The sequence below is a fragment of the Dendrobates tinctorius genome, unplaced genomic scaffold, assembly GCF_039654945.1.
Source record: "Dendrobates tinctorius isolate UK_male_01 unplaced genomic scaffold, ASM3965494v1 ptg000060l, whole genome shotgun sequence".
NCBI classification, from domain to species: Eukaryota; Metazoa; Chordata; class Amphibia; order Anura; family Dendrobatidae; genus Dendrobates; species Dendrobates tinctorius.
The window spans coordinates 50,125,976-50,143,581 of NW_027361728.1; the positions used below are offsets into that span (position 1 = coordinate 50,125,976).

At 39.1% G+C, this 17,606-nt stretch overlaps 1 protein-coding gene across 1 annotated transcript in view; it reads left to right on the plus strand.

Annotated features, from left to right (window-relative positions):
* SI (sucrase-isomaltase) overlaps window positions 1-17,606 on the plus strand; it is a 511,413-nt gene that overhangs the window by 429,316 nt on the left and 64,491 nt on the right. The window contains exons 60-62 of the mRNA XM_073578947.1: window positions 174-258; window positions 2,017-2,155; window positions 14,516-14,649. Coding sequence (XP_073435048.1) covers window positions 174-258; window positions 2,017-2,155; window positions 14,516-14,649 — 358 coding nt within the window. The remainder of the gene's footprint in view (window positions 1-173; window positions 259-2,016; window positions 2,156-14,515; window positions 14,650-17,606) is intronic.

Here is a 17,606-nt window from a genome sequence, read left to right on the forward strand (position 1 = left end):
TTCATTATGGAGAAATAGCTTATGGTTATAACAAGTTAAGTTTGTTTTGTTAATATTTTTACTGTTTAATTATCTTAATTTGCTGATTTGCTACAATTTGTAACTAAAATATGTTTGTCTTATAAAATTCAGGTTAAAATGCATATATCTTTATTGAGACCTTCTATTTCTAGGATATGAATGAACCTGCAAGTTTTGTGCATGGATCTGTCACTGGTTGTAGAAATCAAACCCTGAACAAGCCTCCATACATGCCAGGTATGGGAATTTATGTCTTATTTAACCGCTTAACTCCCGGAGCTTTTTTCAGTTTTGCGTTTTTTGTTTTTCACTCCCCAATCTTCCCAGAGCCATAACTTTTTTATTTTTCCGTCAATATGACCGTGTGAGGGCTTATTTTTTGTGGGACAAGTTGCACTTTTGAATGACAAACATGTCTAGGTTTTTTAATCTAAGTGGTGAAAAAATTCCAAAGTTTGCTAAAAAAGGAAAAAAAAACTTGCGCCATTTTCCGATACTGTTGCGTCTCCACTTTTTGTGATCTGGGGTTGGGGGGCTTATTTTTTGCATGTCAAGTGGACCTTTTTAAGGATACCAATTACGTGCAGATACGATCTTTTGATCGTGCGTTTTTGCTTTTTAATGCAATGTCGCTGCGACCAAAAAACGTAATTTTGGCGTTTCAATTTTTTTCCCGCTATGCCGTTTAGCGATCGGGTTAATCCCTTTTTTTTAATTGATTGGGCAATTCTGAACATGGCTATACCTAATATGTGTATGTGTGATTTTTTTTATTGTTTTATTTCAAATGGGGAGAAGGGGGGGTGATTTAAACTTCTATACTTTTTAGTTTTTTTCATATTTTTTAAAACATTTTTTTTAATTTTGACATGCTTCAATAGCCTCCATGGGAAGCTAGAAGCATCCACAACTCGATCAGCTCTGCTAAATATAGGCGATGAGCAGATCACCTATATGTAGCAGAATTACAGCATTCCTATGAGCAGCGACCATCAGGTGGTGCTCATAGCAAATCCCGCTGTCAGTACTTGACAGCGGGATTTAACTAGTTAATAGGCGTGGGTGGATCGCGATTCCACCCCCACCTATTGCGGGCCCATGTCAGCTGTTGAAAACCACCCACCACCAGGAGGCTTCGAAGAAGGTGTGTGAAACGTGCGTTGGGGCAGAGGGACATCCAGGGTTCACCACCACTCTACCGCTGGTATGTACATTCATGCATCTTTTTAAATCCATTCACAGTATAGTATTGGCACAAGCCAGGATTTAAGTTGTGAGAAGTGGATGCACAGTCCTTTTTATATGCATGCCTCTTTTTTAGGCTCATTATTTATTCATGATAGGGCATTGTAGTCCTCTGTGATTGTTATCACATATGTTAATGAAATGAAATTTGTTGTATTGAGGTTAGACAGCATTGGTTTGTGGTGAGTCTATGGTGAGTGTGTCCCCATTCATTCAGCACCTTGTTTACATATGTTTTTAATTATCTTTAAGTAAAGAATATTTTTATTGTATATACTATTCAGTGCTGCCTTGTGTTTACTACATGGTCATCATTAGTGTGATTCATTCTGTCTGTGGTATATAGAACCCGCATTGTTATGGGAATATGAGATTTATGGGCATTTTTGTGCATTAATACATGCAAAGTGTAGGAAAATTTCCACACTGGCTATTAAACAGACAACACCTAAGATAGATATAAAATGAGCATATACCTTGCTGTAAATAAAAGGTATTAGTGCATATAAATAACATAGGGGAATTAGTAAACACTGTTTTTAATAAAAAAAAGTGTAAAAGCCATCCCACCAGCATTACGATGTACACAATCAGGATGATCCTAACCTCTAGAATTAAAATGTTACCATTTGTCAACATTCATTGAATTATAATGTCTGTTATTATAAAACTTGTAGTATTTTGTGTTATGATTTGTATGCATTGCCAGACATGTAAAATGTGTCACTACTATATAACATTTGCTTTTAGCCCTGAATTCGAAAAGTGAAGGATTGCAGCATAAGACTATATGTATGGACAGTCAACAATTCCTCCCTGATGGCACCCCAGTGAGACATTACGATGTTCACAATTTGTATGGATGGTCCCATGCTAAGCCTACTCATGAGTAAGTGAAATGATTTTAATATTTACTATTACTAACAAAGCTGTTTAGATTAAAACCAGCCACATGTAGGCTAAATTCTTATTCCTGAACTCTCTACTAATGTTTTGACGGAAGAAATAGCCATTTACATAAAAGTGTCGAAGAGCACATCTAATTAGGCTGAGTGATAACACCATAAAGTGAATACAAAAAAGAGCAATATATATTTCCGAATAATAAATATTAGTTTTGTATATGGTAATTTCTATACAATGAAAACCAAAGACAGAAACATAATGATCAAATACCCAGCAGTAAATAAATGAATAGCATAGTGCATGAAAATAATATAAAGCATCTATTTAACATGTTTTTTGATAAAAAAAATTGTGAAAGCCATATCGCCTCATCAAGGCAGCCGTAACTGTCACAGTCCTACCTCTAATATTAAAACCTTACCGTTTGTCAAGTGACACACATGTAGATAAGGGCTGAGATGAACTGAGCCCAATTAGTGGACACACAGCCGAGGTACACCACATAAGGAATGCCCAGCTCAATAGAAAGGCAGGCTGCACCCTTATACAGTGGGGCAAAAAAGTATTTAGTCAGTCAGCAATAGTGCAAGTTCCACCACTTAAAAAGATGAGAGGCGTCTGTAATTTACATCATAGGTAGACCTCAACTATGGGAGACAAACTGAGAAAAAAAAATCCAGAAAATCACATTGTCTGTTTTTTTTCATTTTATTTGCATATTATGGTGGAAAATAAGTATTTGGTCAGAAACAAAATTTCATCTCAATACTTTGTGATATATCCTTTGTTGGCAATGACAGAGGTCAAACGTTTTTGGTAAGTCTTCACAAGGTTGCCACACACTGTTGTTGGTATGTTGGCCCATTCCTCCATGCAGATCTCCTCTAGAGCAGTGATGTTTTTGGCTTTTCGCTTGGCAACACGGACTTTCAACTCCCTCCAAAGGTTTTCTAATGGGTTGAGATCTGGAGACTGGCTAGGCCACTCCAGGACCTTGAAATGCTTCTTACGAAGCCACTCCTTCGTTGCCCTGGCGGTGTGCTTTGGATCATTGTCATGTTGAAAGACCCAGCCACGTTTCATCTTCAATGCCCTTGCTGATGGAAGGAGGTTTGCACTCAAAATCTCACGATACATGGCCCCATTCATTCTTTCATGTACCCGGATCAGTCGTCCTGGCCCCTTTGCAGAGAAACAGCCCCAAAGCATGATGTTTCCACCACCATGCTTTATAGTAGGTATGGTGTTTGATGGATGCAACTCAGTATTCTTTTTCCTCCAAACACGACAAGTTGTGTTTCTACCAAACAGTTCCAGTTTGGTTTCATCAGACCATAGGACAGTCTCCCAAAACTCCTCTGGATCATCCAAATGCTCTCTAGCAAACTTCAGACGGGCCTGGACATGTACAGGCTTAAGCAGTGGGACACGTCTGGCACTGCAGGATCTGAGTCCATGGTTGCGTAGTGTGTTACTTATGGTAGGCCTTGTTACATTGGTCCCAGCTCTCTGCAGTTCATTCACTAGGTCCCCCCGCATGGTTCTGGGATTTTTGCTCACCGTTCTTGTGATCATTCTGACCCCACGGGGTGGGATTTTGCGTGGAGCACCAGATCGAGGGAGATTATCAGTGGTCTTGTATGTCTTCCATTTTCTAATTATTGCTCCCACAGTTGATTTCTTCACTCCAAGCTGGTTGGCTATTGCAGAGTCAGTCTTCCCAGCCTGGTGCAGGGCTACAATTTTGTTACTGGTGTCCTTTGACAGCTCTTTGGTCTTCACCATAGTGGAGTTTGGATTCAGACTGTTTGAGGGTGTGCACAGGTGTCTTTTTATACTGATAACAAGTTTAAACAGGTGCCATTACTACAGGTAATGAGTGGAGGAAAGAGGAGACTCTTAAAGAAGAAGTTACAGGTCTGTGAGAGCCAGAAATCTTGATTGCTTGTTTCTGACCAAATACTTATTTTCCACCATAATATGCAAATAAAATGAAAAAAAAACAGACAATGTGATTTTCTGGATTTTTTTTTCTCAGTTTGTCTCCCATAGTTGAGGTCTACCTATGATGTAAATTACAGACGCCTCTCATCTTTTTAAGTGGTGGAACTTGCACTATTGCTGACTGACTAAATACTTTTTTGCCCCACTGTATGCACATGATGCAGACAGACAGAAAAAAACCCCCAAATGTACAAACTGAGATGAAATGTCGCAGGAGCCCCTATGGGCTATTACACCACTTTATTTTGTCTAATAAGGAGTGCTGTCTTCATCTTTTTTTGCACAATGTACTATATATTAAATAATTTAATTGCATTTTATAAATACGTATTTCATGATCTACAAATCAGCAAGAATTCTGGCTCTCACAGACCTGTTGAATATATTTTAAGAAACCCCCCTACTGCATACTCATTGCCAGAATTGATTGCACCTGTTTGAAATCATACCCTGTATGAATTATTATTATTATTATTATTGATTGTTATAGCGCCATTTATTCCATGGCGCTTTACATGTAAGGAGGGGTATACGTAATAAAAACAAGTACAATAATGTTAAACAATACAAGTCATAACTGGTACAGGAGGAGAGAGGACCCTGCCCATGAAGGCTCACAATCTACAAGGGATGGGTGAGAATACAGTAGGCGAGGGTAGAGCTGGTCATGCAGCGGTTTGGTCAATCAATGGTTACTGCAGGTTATAGGCTTGTCGGAAGAGGTGGGTCTTCAGACTCTTTTTGAAGGTTTTGATGGTAGGTGAGAGTCTTATATGTTGCGGTAGAGAGTTCCAGAGTAGGGGTGATGCGCGAGAGAAATCTTGTATGCGATTGTGGGAAGAGGAGATAAGAGGGGAGTAGAGAAGGAGATCTTGTGAGGATCGGAGGTTGCGTACAGGAAAGTACTTGGGAGACAAGGTCACACATGTATGGAGGAGACAGGTTGTGGATGGCTTTGTATGTCATGGTTAGGGTTTTGTACTGGAGTCTCTGGGCAATGGGGAGCCAGTGAAGGGATTGACAGAGGGGAGAAGCTGGGGAATTGCGGGGGGACAGGAGGATTAGTCGGGCAGCAGAGTTTAGAATAGATTGGAGGGGTGCGAGAGTGTTCGATGGGAGACCACAGAGCAGGAGGTTGCAGTAGTCAAGGCGAGAGATGATGAGGGCATGGACTAGGGTTTTTGCAGATTTTTGGTTGAGGAATGAACAGATTCGTGAAATATTTTTGAGTTGAAGTCGGCAGGAAGTGGAAAGGGCTTGGATATGTGGTTTGAAGGAGAGATCAGCGTCAAGGATTACCCCGAGGCAGCAAGCTTGTGGGACTGGGGAGAGTGGGCAGCCATTTACTGTAATGGATAGGTTCATTGGGGGGGTCACATGAGATGGGGAAAGATGATGAATTCTGTTTTGTCCATGTTAAGTTTCTGAAATCTAGCGGAGAAGAAGGATGAAATAGTGGACAGACATTGAGGGATTCTGGTTAGTAGGGAGGTGATATCTGGTCCAGAGATGTAGATCTTTGTATCATCAGCATAGAGATGATACTGAAAGCCATGAGATTCTATGAGCTGTCCCAGGCCAAAGGTGTAAATGGAGAAGAACAGGGGTCACTGCATCTGCTCACACACTCAATCAATCATAATCCAATCTCTCCACTGTGGCCAAGACTAAAGAGCTGTCTAATGACACCAGGGATAAAATTGTAGACCTGCACAAGTCTGGAATGGGCATCAGGACAATAGCCACGCAGCTTGATGAGAAGACAACTGTTTGCACAGTTGTTAGAAAATGAAGAGACACAAGATGACTGTCAATCTTCCTCGGTCTAGGGCTCCATGCGTGTTCTTCCCTCATGGGGTAAGGATGATTCTGAAAAAGGAATCAGCCCAGAAATACATGGAAAGACCTGGTCAATGACCTGAACACAGCTAGGACCACAGTCTCAAACATTACCATGAGTAACATACAGTGCCGTCATGGATTAAAATCTTGCAGTGCATGCAAATTCTCTATGCTCACGTCAGCACATATTCAGGCCCATTAGAAATTCACCAAAGACCGTCTGGATGATCCAGAGGAGGCTTGAAAGAAGGTCATGTGGTCAGATGAGATCAAAATATAACTTTTTGTTATCAACTCCACTCTGTGTTTGGAGTTATAAGAAGGATGAGCACAACCCAAAGAATTCCATTCCAACCATGAAGCATGGTGAGAAACATACTTTGGGGGTGCTTTTTGGCAAAGGGGACATGATGACTGCATCATATTGAAGAGAGGATATATGGGGCCATGCATCATGAGATTTTGGCCAACAACCTCCTTCCCTCAGTAAGTCAGTAAAAGCATTGCATATGGGTTGTGGCTGAGTCTTGAAGCATGACAATGACCCAAAACACAGGCATGGCAAGTAAAGAGTGGTTCTATAAGAAGTATTTCAAGGTTGTGTCTCCAGACCTGAACGCAATAGAAAATCATTGGAGAGAGTTGAAACTCAATGTTGCCCAGTGACAGCGCTGAAACCTGAAATATCTGGAGAAGATCTGTTTAGATGAATGGGCCGAAATCCCTGCTGTGGTATGTGCAATCTTGGTCAAGAACTACAGGAAACATTTGACCTTTGTAATTGCAAACAAAGGTTTCAGTAACCAATATTAGATCTGTTTTTCTATTGCATCAAATACTTACTTCATCCAATAAAATTCTAATTGATTATGTAAAAATCATACAATATGATTTTCTGGATTTTTTTAAGATTCTGTCTCTCACCGGTGTATATATTTACAGTTACAGCTCTGGCAAAAAGTAAGAGACCACTTTCATATGTTCAGTTTGTCTGATTTTTCTCTTTATATATATATATATATATATATATATATATATATATATATATATATATATATATATATATATATATTTGATTAAAATGTAAATTGTTATTTTAGTCTATAAACTTCTGACAACTTGTCTGAATTTCCAAACAAACAATGTTGTATTTTTTTCTGACAAAGAAAAAGGGTCAAAATGAAAAAAGAACAGTGCTTTCAAATGTCAAATAATGCTAAGAAAACAAGTTCATAATAATTTAGAAACAACAATACTAATGTTTTAACTCAGGAAGAGTTCAGATATCAATATTTTGTGGAATAACTGTGATTTTTAAAAACAGCTTTCATGCATCTTGGCATGCTTTCCACCAGCCTTTCACACTGCATCTGGCGCAAAAATGTAAGCAGTTCTTCTTTGTTTTATGGCTTGTTACTATCCATCATCCTCTTGATTACATTCCAGAGGTTTTATCAATGGGGTTCAGGTCTGGAGAATGGGCTGCCCATGACAGAGTTTTGATGTGGTGGACCCTTAAATTTTTGCCAAAGCTGTATATTTTCATCTTTTACAGTTTAAAAATTACAAAAAGGAAAAAGAAAATTTTACCAAGGGTGCCAAAACTTTTACATACCACTATTTGTCATGGTATGTAGAGGATTAAACAAGGATTTAAAGGGAATCTGTCACCCCATTTTCATATATAAAATGCGGCCACCGCCATCAGGGGCTTATCTACAGCATTCTCTAATGCTGTAGATAAGCCCCCGATGTAACCTGAAAGATAAGAAAAACGAGTTATATTATACTGACCCGAGGGTCCGGTCCGATGGGTGTTGCGGTCCGGCGCTTCCCATCTTCTAGAGATGACGTCCTCCTTCTTACTTCTGCTGCGGCTCCTGCGCAGGCGTACTTTCTCTGCCCTGTTCATGGCAGAGTAAAGTACTGCAGTGCACAGGCACTGGACGTCTCTAACCTTTCCCAGCATCTGCGCACTGCAGTACTTTACTCTGCCCTCAATAGGGCAGATAAAGTACACCTGCGCAGGAGCTGAGGCAGAAGTAAGAAGGAAGACAACATCGTCATGAAGATGGGAGGTGCCGGACCGGACAGCGGCACCCACCGTCCCCTCCCCCTGGTGAGTATACTCTAACATGTTTTTCTTATGTTTCAGGTTACATCGAGGTGCTTATCTACAGCATACAGAATGCTGTAGATAAGTTCCTGATGGCTGTGGCAGCATCTTATAGGCCAAAAATGGGGTCACTGATTCCCTGTAAAGGCTGGATAACCCCTTTAATTGCTTTCAAAGCATGCAAACCTAATTTTATCATTAAGAATAATGGAACACTTTTAAGCCTTTTTTAATCAGATAGTCCTATTATAACCAATGTATATGGCCATAATGTTCCATATTTTATTGTTAGTTCTCCAGTCCAAACATTGATGTTCCTACAGCATTATTCCAATAGAATTGTTTCTTGGTTACTGTCTCATTACTTCAAGCAATCATAACAATCCATCTCTTAATTATTTTGCCTCAGGTACTTTGAAAATTAGAAGCATAAATATTAAAACAGAATTTATACCAAATACAGTTGCATTACCTACTGGCTTATTGGCCACTTTATTGATGTCAATATTAAACTTGTGTTTGCCAAAGTAAAGACATGATGATATATCTTAATCTGATGTAAGAAAATAAGCATTGAGTCTTTGATGATTAATACAATTTCATCTTTCTAAAACAATCTTGACTCCAGTGCTCATTTTATTTCTAAAAACAGTATTTTGGCAGTTAATGAAAGTCTTAATGACAATACATTAGGGATGTTTAATTTTCACTTCATTGAGCAAGAAAGAGAAAAAATGAAGAAAAAGCATTTTATGGGTATCCATGACCTGAAAATCCTTGCTAATTTAAATATAACTGTAATGAAAGAAAAAAATCAAGGTCACTTCCCTTTTTGATTGAAAGTAGGTTATATCTGGCAGGGAACCAATGTTTCATTATCAACCAAGATTTAAAAATGATGAGAGTGCAATAACTAACCTCATTATTTTACCCATAGATGAATATTAAGTTGAAATGTATTGCAAAGGAAAATGAAGATGTAGATGGCATGATTTGTTTCTAATTTATCAGATGATAAAACCAGTGTTTTATATTATAACACCAACTAGTAATAGCAGAAAAGTCATTTCTGCCAACATAAACCTAAATTTACACAGGGGTGTAATTTCTGTAGATCATGTTAATTAAATTCCTACAGTAGGTGACAGTGCAATCTAGGAATGTAGAAAAGATAGGTTTTGACAAAAATAAATGCACTAGAATTCTGGTGCAATTTGAACCCGAAAACTGGAGTGCATATCTTGCACCACATTTTTCACTTATTCTGTTTTACCTTTTTGTGGCTTTTTGACAAGTAAAAATGTATGTACCGTATATTCCTGTAAATTGTGCCTCTTAAATTGTGGCACTATGCTTTACCACAATTTTTTGCTAACATTCTGATGACCAATTTCATCATGACTTCAGAGTAGAGATAAGCATATCAATGAGATTTGAATGTAGGATTTTACTGGAAAATGATTTGAAGCAAATATTTTTCTCAACTTGAATATATTGTGCTCTGTGGTCTGGAGAGACTCCAAAACATTATAAACATAAGATGAGGAAAAAAAACAACCAATACTCATCTCAATGCTCACCTCTGCTGATCATTGTTCCCATTACGGTCTTCAGTGCCTCTTCTAACCACGCCCCATACCAAATCTCTGTGAAACTTCGAGCCACAAATAGGCCCAGATTGTTCTTGCAGATGCACAGGGATTTCACAGGCCTAATCACAGTCATAGCCTAAATTGCATGTCGCGGTGCATATCCTGACTGACATCATGGCCTAGCATGAAGTTGTCCCAGATTTCAGCATGCAGTTGGGGTAAGTAGACGTGACGAAGAACATATGGGGAGAGCGTGCACCAGAGGTGGCTGAGAGATGAGGTATTAGTTTTGGGGGGTTTTGTTTTACCTCCTGCAAGCACTTTATAATTCAGGAAAATATCAGCTATTCAGCTGACTGACTACCATCTTGATGAATTTGCATGGAGTGAAGTACAAAAAATCTGCATTTGGAGAAAAACATTTTTGTAAAATTAAGCATGATTAAATTGTACTTAAAAACATTCACCCGACTCTTCATAGACTGCTGACTCTCTGGGATCCTCACAATACAATATCTGTAATTAGCACAGTGTAAGTACATTGTTCAGATGATGTCATTGCATAGACAGTAGAAGAGGAGACCATAGTAGAGAAAAAATTAAAGTCATCTTTCATGGTTTGCTTGACACCACTATTTCCTCAGCAACAAGAAGGCCCAGTAGCACAACATATTTTTGAGGTTGTGTAGCCACGTTGCGGATTGTATGCGTTTCGCTGCGAAAATGCATACAGAACGCACCCCATGCATTCCTATGACATTCCGCAATGCTGTGCTAATGCTGCATTTTTTCCGCAGCGGAATCGCATAGCGGAAAAAACGCAGCAGGCTCACTAATTTTGCGGAATCGCCGTGATTCCGCAAAGAATCACCGCGATTCCACACACAAAGGAAAGCATACACGTTGCGGATTGTATGCATTTTGTTGCGAAAATGCATACAGAACGCACCCCATGCATTCCTATGGCATTCCGCACATGCTGTGCTAATGCTGCGCTTTTTCCGCAGTGGAATTGCATAGCGGAAAAAACGCAGCAGGCTCACTAATTTTGCAGAATCGCCTTGATTCCGCAAAGAATCACCGCAATTCCACACACATAGGAAAGCATGAGATCCGCTTACTTTCCGTATGTGGCTATGCCCACCATGCGCAAAGTGAGTCGATCATGTGCGGTTGGTACCCAGAGTCTGGAGGATGGGAGACTGTCCTCCAGGCCCTGGGTACCATATCCCAGTAAAAAAGAATAAAAAAATAAAAAATCGGGTTATACTCACCTTCCAGCATCCCACGCGGCCTTACCGATGCTCCCGCCAACTCCTGCTCCCAGTAATGCCTTTGCGGCAAGAACTTGTGATGACGTAGCAGTCTCGCGAGACCACTACAGTATTGCAAACCCACTACATCATCAAAGGTTATTGTCGCAAGGCATTGCTGGGAACGGTAGCATCGCTGATGCCTGGGGACGCTGCGCGGGACACGGGAAGGTGAGAATATCACGATTTTTAATTATTTTCAACATTATATCTTTTACTACTGATTGTGCATAGGCAGCATCAATAGTAAAAAGTTGGTCACACCAGTCAAACACTATGTTTGACAAGTGTGACCAACCTGTCAATCATATTCCAAGCGATGCTTCAAATCGCTTGGAATGTGCTTGAATTCAGCAAATATTGCGTGAAAAGCGCTTGTTTTCCGTGGGAAAAACGCATACGAATTCCATGCGTTTTTCCCGTGGCGTGAGTAGCGGAAATGCTGCGGAAATTTCCGCAGCATCTCTGCAACGTGGTTACATAGCCTGAAACTTGAATTTTCTGCTTCCTTGCTTGTCAAATTTGTATCGCTTTTGGAGATTACATCCAGGTGCACATTCCTGCCACTAATTAATTTTAGTACAAGACTAATCTGTAATGAGCACTTACTCTGTAGGTATCTCAGAGTACCTGAACAGTCTGTCTCTATGGTACATAGACTTCTAGGTGATGGCAGGCATAGCTGGTAACATAACAGTGATTGTCTATTTTGTAGCTGGGAATTAGAAGAGTAGAAACAGAGGAATGAAGGAAAGAAATGTTATTATTTTCATGCCCTCCAGAAATGGTTTATTTACCCCTCAAGAGAAAACCTATCTAGCCCTTGCACTTTGCACAGTGTGCATTGCTTTATCTAAATAGATCTACGTGGCACCATTAGAAAGTACAGTCAAATTCCATGTAATTAATTGCAATTTTAATAATTTACTTTCATAGCTAAAACTGCATTATAATGTTGATTTTAAAAGAACAGTAAACTGAACAGAGAGCAAATTAGAATATTGTTATGATAAAAAAGAACGCTGTTGTAATTGTATTCTCCACTTCCTTCCAAAAATGTTGCTACTTTTACAAGTTTATTTCCTTTTCATTGAATCTATATATCTAGATAAAAAAGGAAAAACTGTAGGAAGCACACTAAGAGTGTAAAAAGTTGATTGTAATAGGCTATTGTAGCGAAGTTTCGGCTCCTATCTATCTGTCTGTGTCTGTCTGTCCATCTATCTTAAATCTCTAAACAGATAGCAGTCTAAGCAATTCCTATGAAAAAAGTAGACTATTTACCCACATGATGGTCAAATAAGCAATCCACTTATTACATAAGCATTCTTGGAAGTGCAGCTTCTTTTTGGTGCCTCTTCTTTCTGTGGTCTGTCTGAATTTACAATGTAGAATGTAAGTCCACAAGGACCGGGTCCTCTCCCCTCTGCACCAGTCTGTCACTGTAAATTTGTTTACTGTTAATGATATCTATAACTCTGTATGTAACCCCTTCTCATGTACAGCACCATGGAATTAATGGCGCTATATAAATAAATAATAATAACAATAATAATAATTTACTCGTTTCCTAGCTTCACACATAAAATAAATACACATACAACAAATTCACACACACACCCATATATACATATATATTATTTCTATATGTGTTATATATATATGAGTGTATGTGTGTATGTGTATCAGCCATGTCCACTCCACATAGCAACCAATCAATAAGCATCTTTCCTTTCACCAGAGCAGTTTAAATGAAGCTGAGCTGTGATTGTTTGCTATGAGCAACAGTTTTCCTTGTAGACAGTTGTGGTAACTGAGGCCTATTATTATTATCATTTCTATGGTGTTATCGTCCTTCTGTAAAACTGGAAAGAACACAATTTATTACCGTGCCGATACAAACCACCCACTGACACCGACTACAGGGGGAGCCCAGTATCACACAGGATAGGATTAGATACACAGCTCGGCAGTCAGTATCACACAAGATAGGGTTAGATACACGGCTCAGCAGTCAGTATCACACAGCATAAGATTAGATACAAAGCTCAGCAGACTGTATCACCCAGGATAGGATTAGATACACAGCTCAGCAGTCGCAGTCAGTATCACACAGGGTAGGATTAGATACACAGCTCAGCAGTCAGTATTGTAGAGGATAAGATTAGATACACGGCTCAGCAGTCAGTATCACACAGAATAGGATTAGACACATGGCTCAGCAGACAGTATCACACAGGATAGGATTAGACACATGGCTCAGCAGTCAGTATCACACAGGATAGGATTAGATACACGGCTCAGCAGTCAGTATCACACAGGATAGGATTAGATACATGGCTCAGCAGACAGTATCACACAGGATAGGATTAGATACACAGCTCAGCAGATAATAACATACAGGATAGGATTAGATACACAGCTCAGCAGACAGTATCACACAGAAGAGGATTAGATATACGTCTCAGCAGTCAGTATCACACAGGATAGGGTTAGATACACGGCTCAGCAGACAGTAAAACAGGATAGGATTAGATACATGGCTCAGCAGACAGTAATACACAGGATAGGATTAGATACACAGCTCAGCAGACAGTATCACACAGGATAGGATTAGATACATGGCTCAGCAGACAGTATCACACAGGATAGGATTAGATACACGGCTCAGCAGACAGTATCACACAGGATAGGATTAGATACACGGCTCAGCAGACAGTAAACACAGGATAGGATTAGGTACATGGCTCAGCAGACAGTAATACACAGGATAGGATTAGATACACGGCTAAGCAGACTGTATCGCACAGGATAGGATTAGATACACAGCTCAGCAGACAGTAATACACAGGTTAGTATTAGATACATGGCTCAGCAGACTGTATCACACAGGATAGGATTAGATACACGGCTCAGGAAACATTATCACACAGGACAGGATTAGATACACAGCTCAGCAGCAGGAGGTGCCAAAGGAGAGGACATTTTCATTCCAAGAATTCCACTCATTCCATCTGATTTGCCTTTTGATTTGAAACACCTCCAGTTTTCACTTCAACTGGCATTTGCAATATCCATTAACAAGGCTCAGGGATTTTCTTGAAAGTAGTAGGGATCGATTTGCAATCTCCATGATTTTCTCATGATCAACTTTATGTGGTTTGTTCAAGAGTGGGGACTGCCAAAAATCTGTTCATCTTTGCACCGAAAGGAAAAAACAAAAATGTTATTTATCAAAAAGCTCTTGAATGAGTTGAAAATAAAATAAAATCAATACTTGGGTAATCGTTTAGTTAATTTGTGTTGCAAATCTGTAGTTTTGAATATATGATGTGAAATGTTTTTATGTGCAATATAATCATTTTAATTTGTTAAAACTAACCACAGTTGGCTACTATGCCTGAGCAACGCCGGGCTCTTCAGCTACTATATATATAATATATTTATTCGCATATTATGCTATGTTTTCTTCAAAGTGTTCTGCGCAATATAACTGGAAAGAGAGGCATTATTGTCGGCCGTTCAACATTTCCAACAGTTGGACAGTGGATAGGACATTGGCTTGGAGATAACACTGCTGCCTGGAATCAAATTGATAAATCTATTATTGGTAAGTAATAATGCAATGTGGCTGGCCTGGACAATGTTATGTTGAAATTGGTACAGTAGCTGCCATAAATACATCACAAAATATAGTTGTGCACATTGAAGAAGAACATAAATGACAGAATTTTTGCTTTCAGACATATAAGGGAGAATAGGAACATTAAAGCCCTGGTGATTAAAGTTGTAGGATGTGATACAATTACAGTCATTTATGTGCACTAATATGAGAGAGGGTCTTTAAACTATTTTTGAAGAAAATGTAAATTTAACATCAAAGATAAATAACATTATTGTACTTAGTCATAATCATGGTATATACAATATGTTTAAGCTTTTTCTGGACTGAACTGAATTTTTACCATAATAAAATAGGGCTGCTTTTACAATATGCAGTTTTATCAGCTCTGCATTTGTAAAAGCTATCCACAGAAATGATGTTTCTTTTTGTGATAGATTAAATAGATTTTATTATCATTAAAGTTTTTTTCCCTTTCAACATTATTAATTTAACATTTTTGTCTTAATTTTAGCAACGTTCAGATGCAATTATTTTTTTCCTCTATAGATACATATGTTTATTAGGGATGAGTGAACATGCTCGGTGATGCTTGGATATTACTCGAGTATCTGGGTGCTCGGCACTGAATGAGCAATGGCTGGTGTTCAGATTTGCAGCTCGAATCCCACAGCACATGTTTGACTCCTGTTAAAAAGCCAATAAGCATACGGGATTGCCTGCCAGTCACTATAATGCCGTAGTTTTATTGACAGTGGCTTTACTGTGATTGGCTGGCTGCATGAACTCATCAGAGGTTATAAAAGGGTTGGTGCCACCGCACTCAGCTCACTGATGCCATTGCACAGCTCACGGACAGTTCTGATTGGAGGAAGACAGCAGTGCTATCCAGGCCTGTGTGTGCATATTTTAACTAATCAGAGTCCTACAGTGTTGATACTTGTGCTGATGCTGAACTATCATGCTAACAGTCCGTCTAAGGCCTGTTTCACACATCCATATGTTACCATCAGTCAAAATCCGCCATTTTGCAAAAAAAACGGATCCGCCATTTTGCTTAGCGGATCCGTTTTTTTCCCATTGAGTTGCATTGCCGGCGGATCTTGGTGGATGGCCATCCGTTGGATCCGATTTTTTGCAGATCCGTGAAAATTTTGGCATCCGCCGACATGTCTGGACGGACAATGCAACATTTTTTCGGGCGGCTGGATCCGCATTTTACATTGCGCATGCCCGGAGGGCTTGCCTCGGACGCAAATTTAACCCTAAACTCTGTTCTGGTGGCTGAAAAATTCTCTCTCTCTCTCTCCTCCCCTCCCCAGACAGCGGTTCCTTTAAATTTCTTCCTTCACCGTATCCGTAAAAAAAACGGTCCAGTGGCACACGTTCATGTCCGTACACAGGCGGATTACAACTGACAGAAAAAACTGATGTGTGAAACAGGCCTTAGGGATAATCTTGTGGTCTGCTGTTTGTATCAGATAAATTCTGCATTTTAGAATCATTAGAGACAGAGAGTTTTGGATATCCTGGTATTAGTATGGAACCAAAAAAAGTGCCTAAATATTATTTAATCCACAAAGATAAATCCTATAAAATCATGGATTGTCTTTATTAATGCCATATATCAAGAATAAACAAGACACGTACAAAGTAGAAAATTAAATCCATACACAAGGTGAATTTAAATAGAAAAACAGACAATAGCAATGTAAACATGAGAGCAATGGAGGGCATCCAATGTGAACATATGGGGTAACCCCAGTCATGCAAGACAAAAATGACGTTCATCAGATAAAGTGCATAGTGCATAAAGGGAATAGATATATACATATACTGGGTTGCCTCCACAGGTAACAAAGAAGCAGGACAAAGGATGTAATTGTATAATACAAAGCAAGCAAAGCGTGCTATATTGGTCACACATAAAATTCAGCCCAAAGCATAGTATAATAACTGTGGTTAGTAGTAATGGCCAAATCAATGCCCCAAAATGCATTAAAGATAATGACAACAAAGCACCTTACCTATGCTGATGCCCAACCAATGCGCTTGTGCCCCAAAATTCTGCATTTAGCCTAGGGACAGTTACAGGAGCAGGAAGAGTGGCAGAATACAGTCTCTAGGCAGAGGATGGGTTTTGAAGTCCATTGCAAAATATATAGCTGCTGCACATAATCACATTCCTTTTTTGGGTGAAAAATTGACTATATTGTCATCCATAGATTATTATGTGCTTATTGCTACATTACAGTGGTATATGACACTCCAAAAACACGTTCAAATTTTTGTTCTGTATTCAGTCATACATAGAGTTTTATGCACATTGCTTTACATTTTGATGGTATTAACAACACTTCAAAAAAAGTTCAAAAATGTATCTGGATTCAACTTCTTACTCATAGAGATTTGTTTTACATTTAAGTGTTCTGGATTGAATCTGTAATTGATGAAGTATTATCTGTTTTGTTCTGCATTTTGGTGGTATATTATACACAAAAAAGTGTTGACATTTTTTTCTGGATTCAGTTAGTCATCCATAGAATATTAAGTGCTTTGTGTTACATTTTGGGAGTATATAACACTCCATAAAAGTGCTCATTTTTTTTTCTGGATTGAATTTGAAATCATAGAGTATTCCAGGCTTTGTTTCACATTTCAGTGGTATGTAACACTCCAGAAAAGTGATCAAAAATTTTCTGGATTCAATTAGTCCTCCATAGAGAAACAGTCCTTCTAAGGACTAATCTTGTGATCTGTTTGTATCAGATAAATTCTGCATTTAGCCTAGGGAAATTTAAAGGAGCAGGGAGAGTGGCAGAATACAGTCTCTAGGCAGGGAATAGGGTTTTGAAGTCCATTGCAAAATATTTAGCTGCTGCACCAACCAGCACTAACCAGCAGGCAATGGAGATGTAACACTTTCTTGAAGGCTGCTAGAGCTG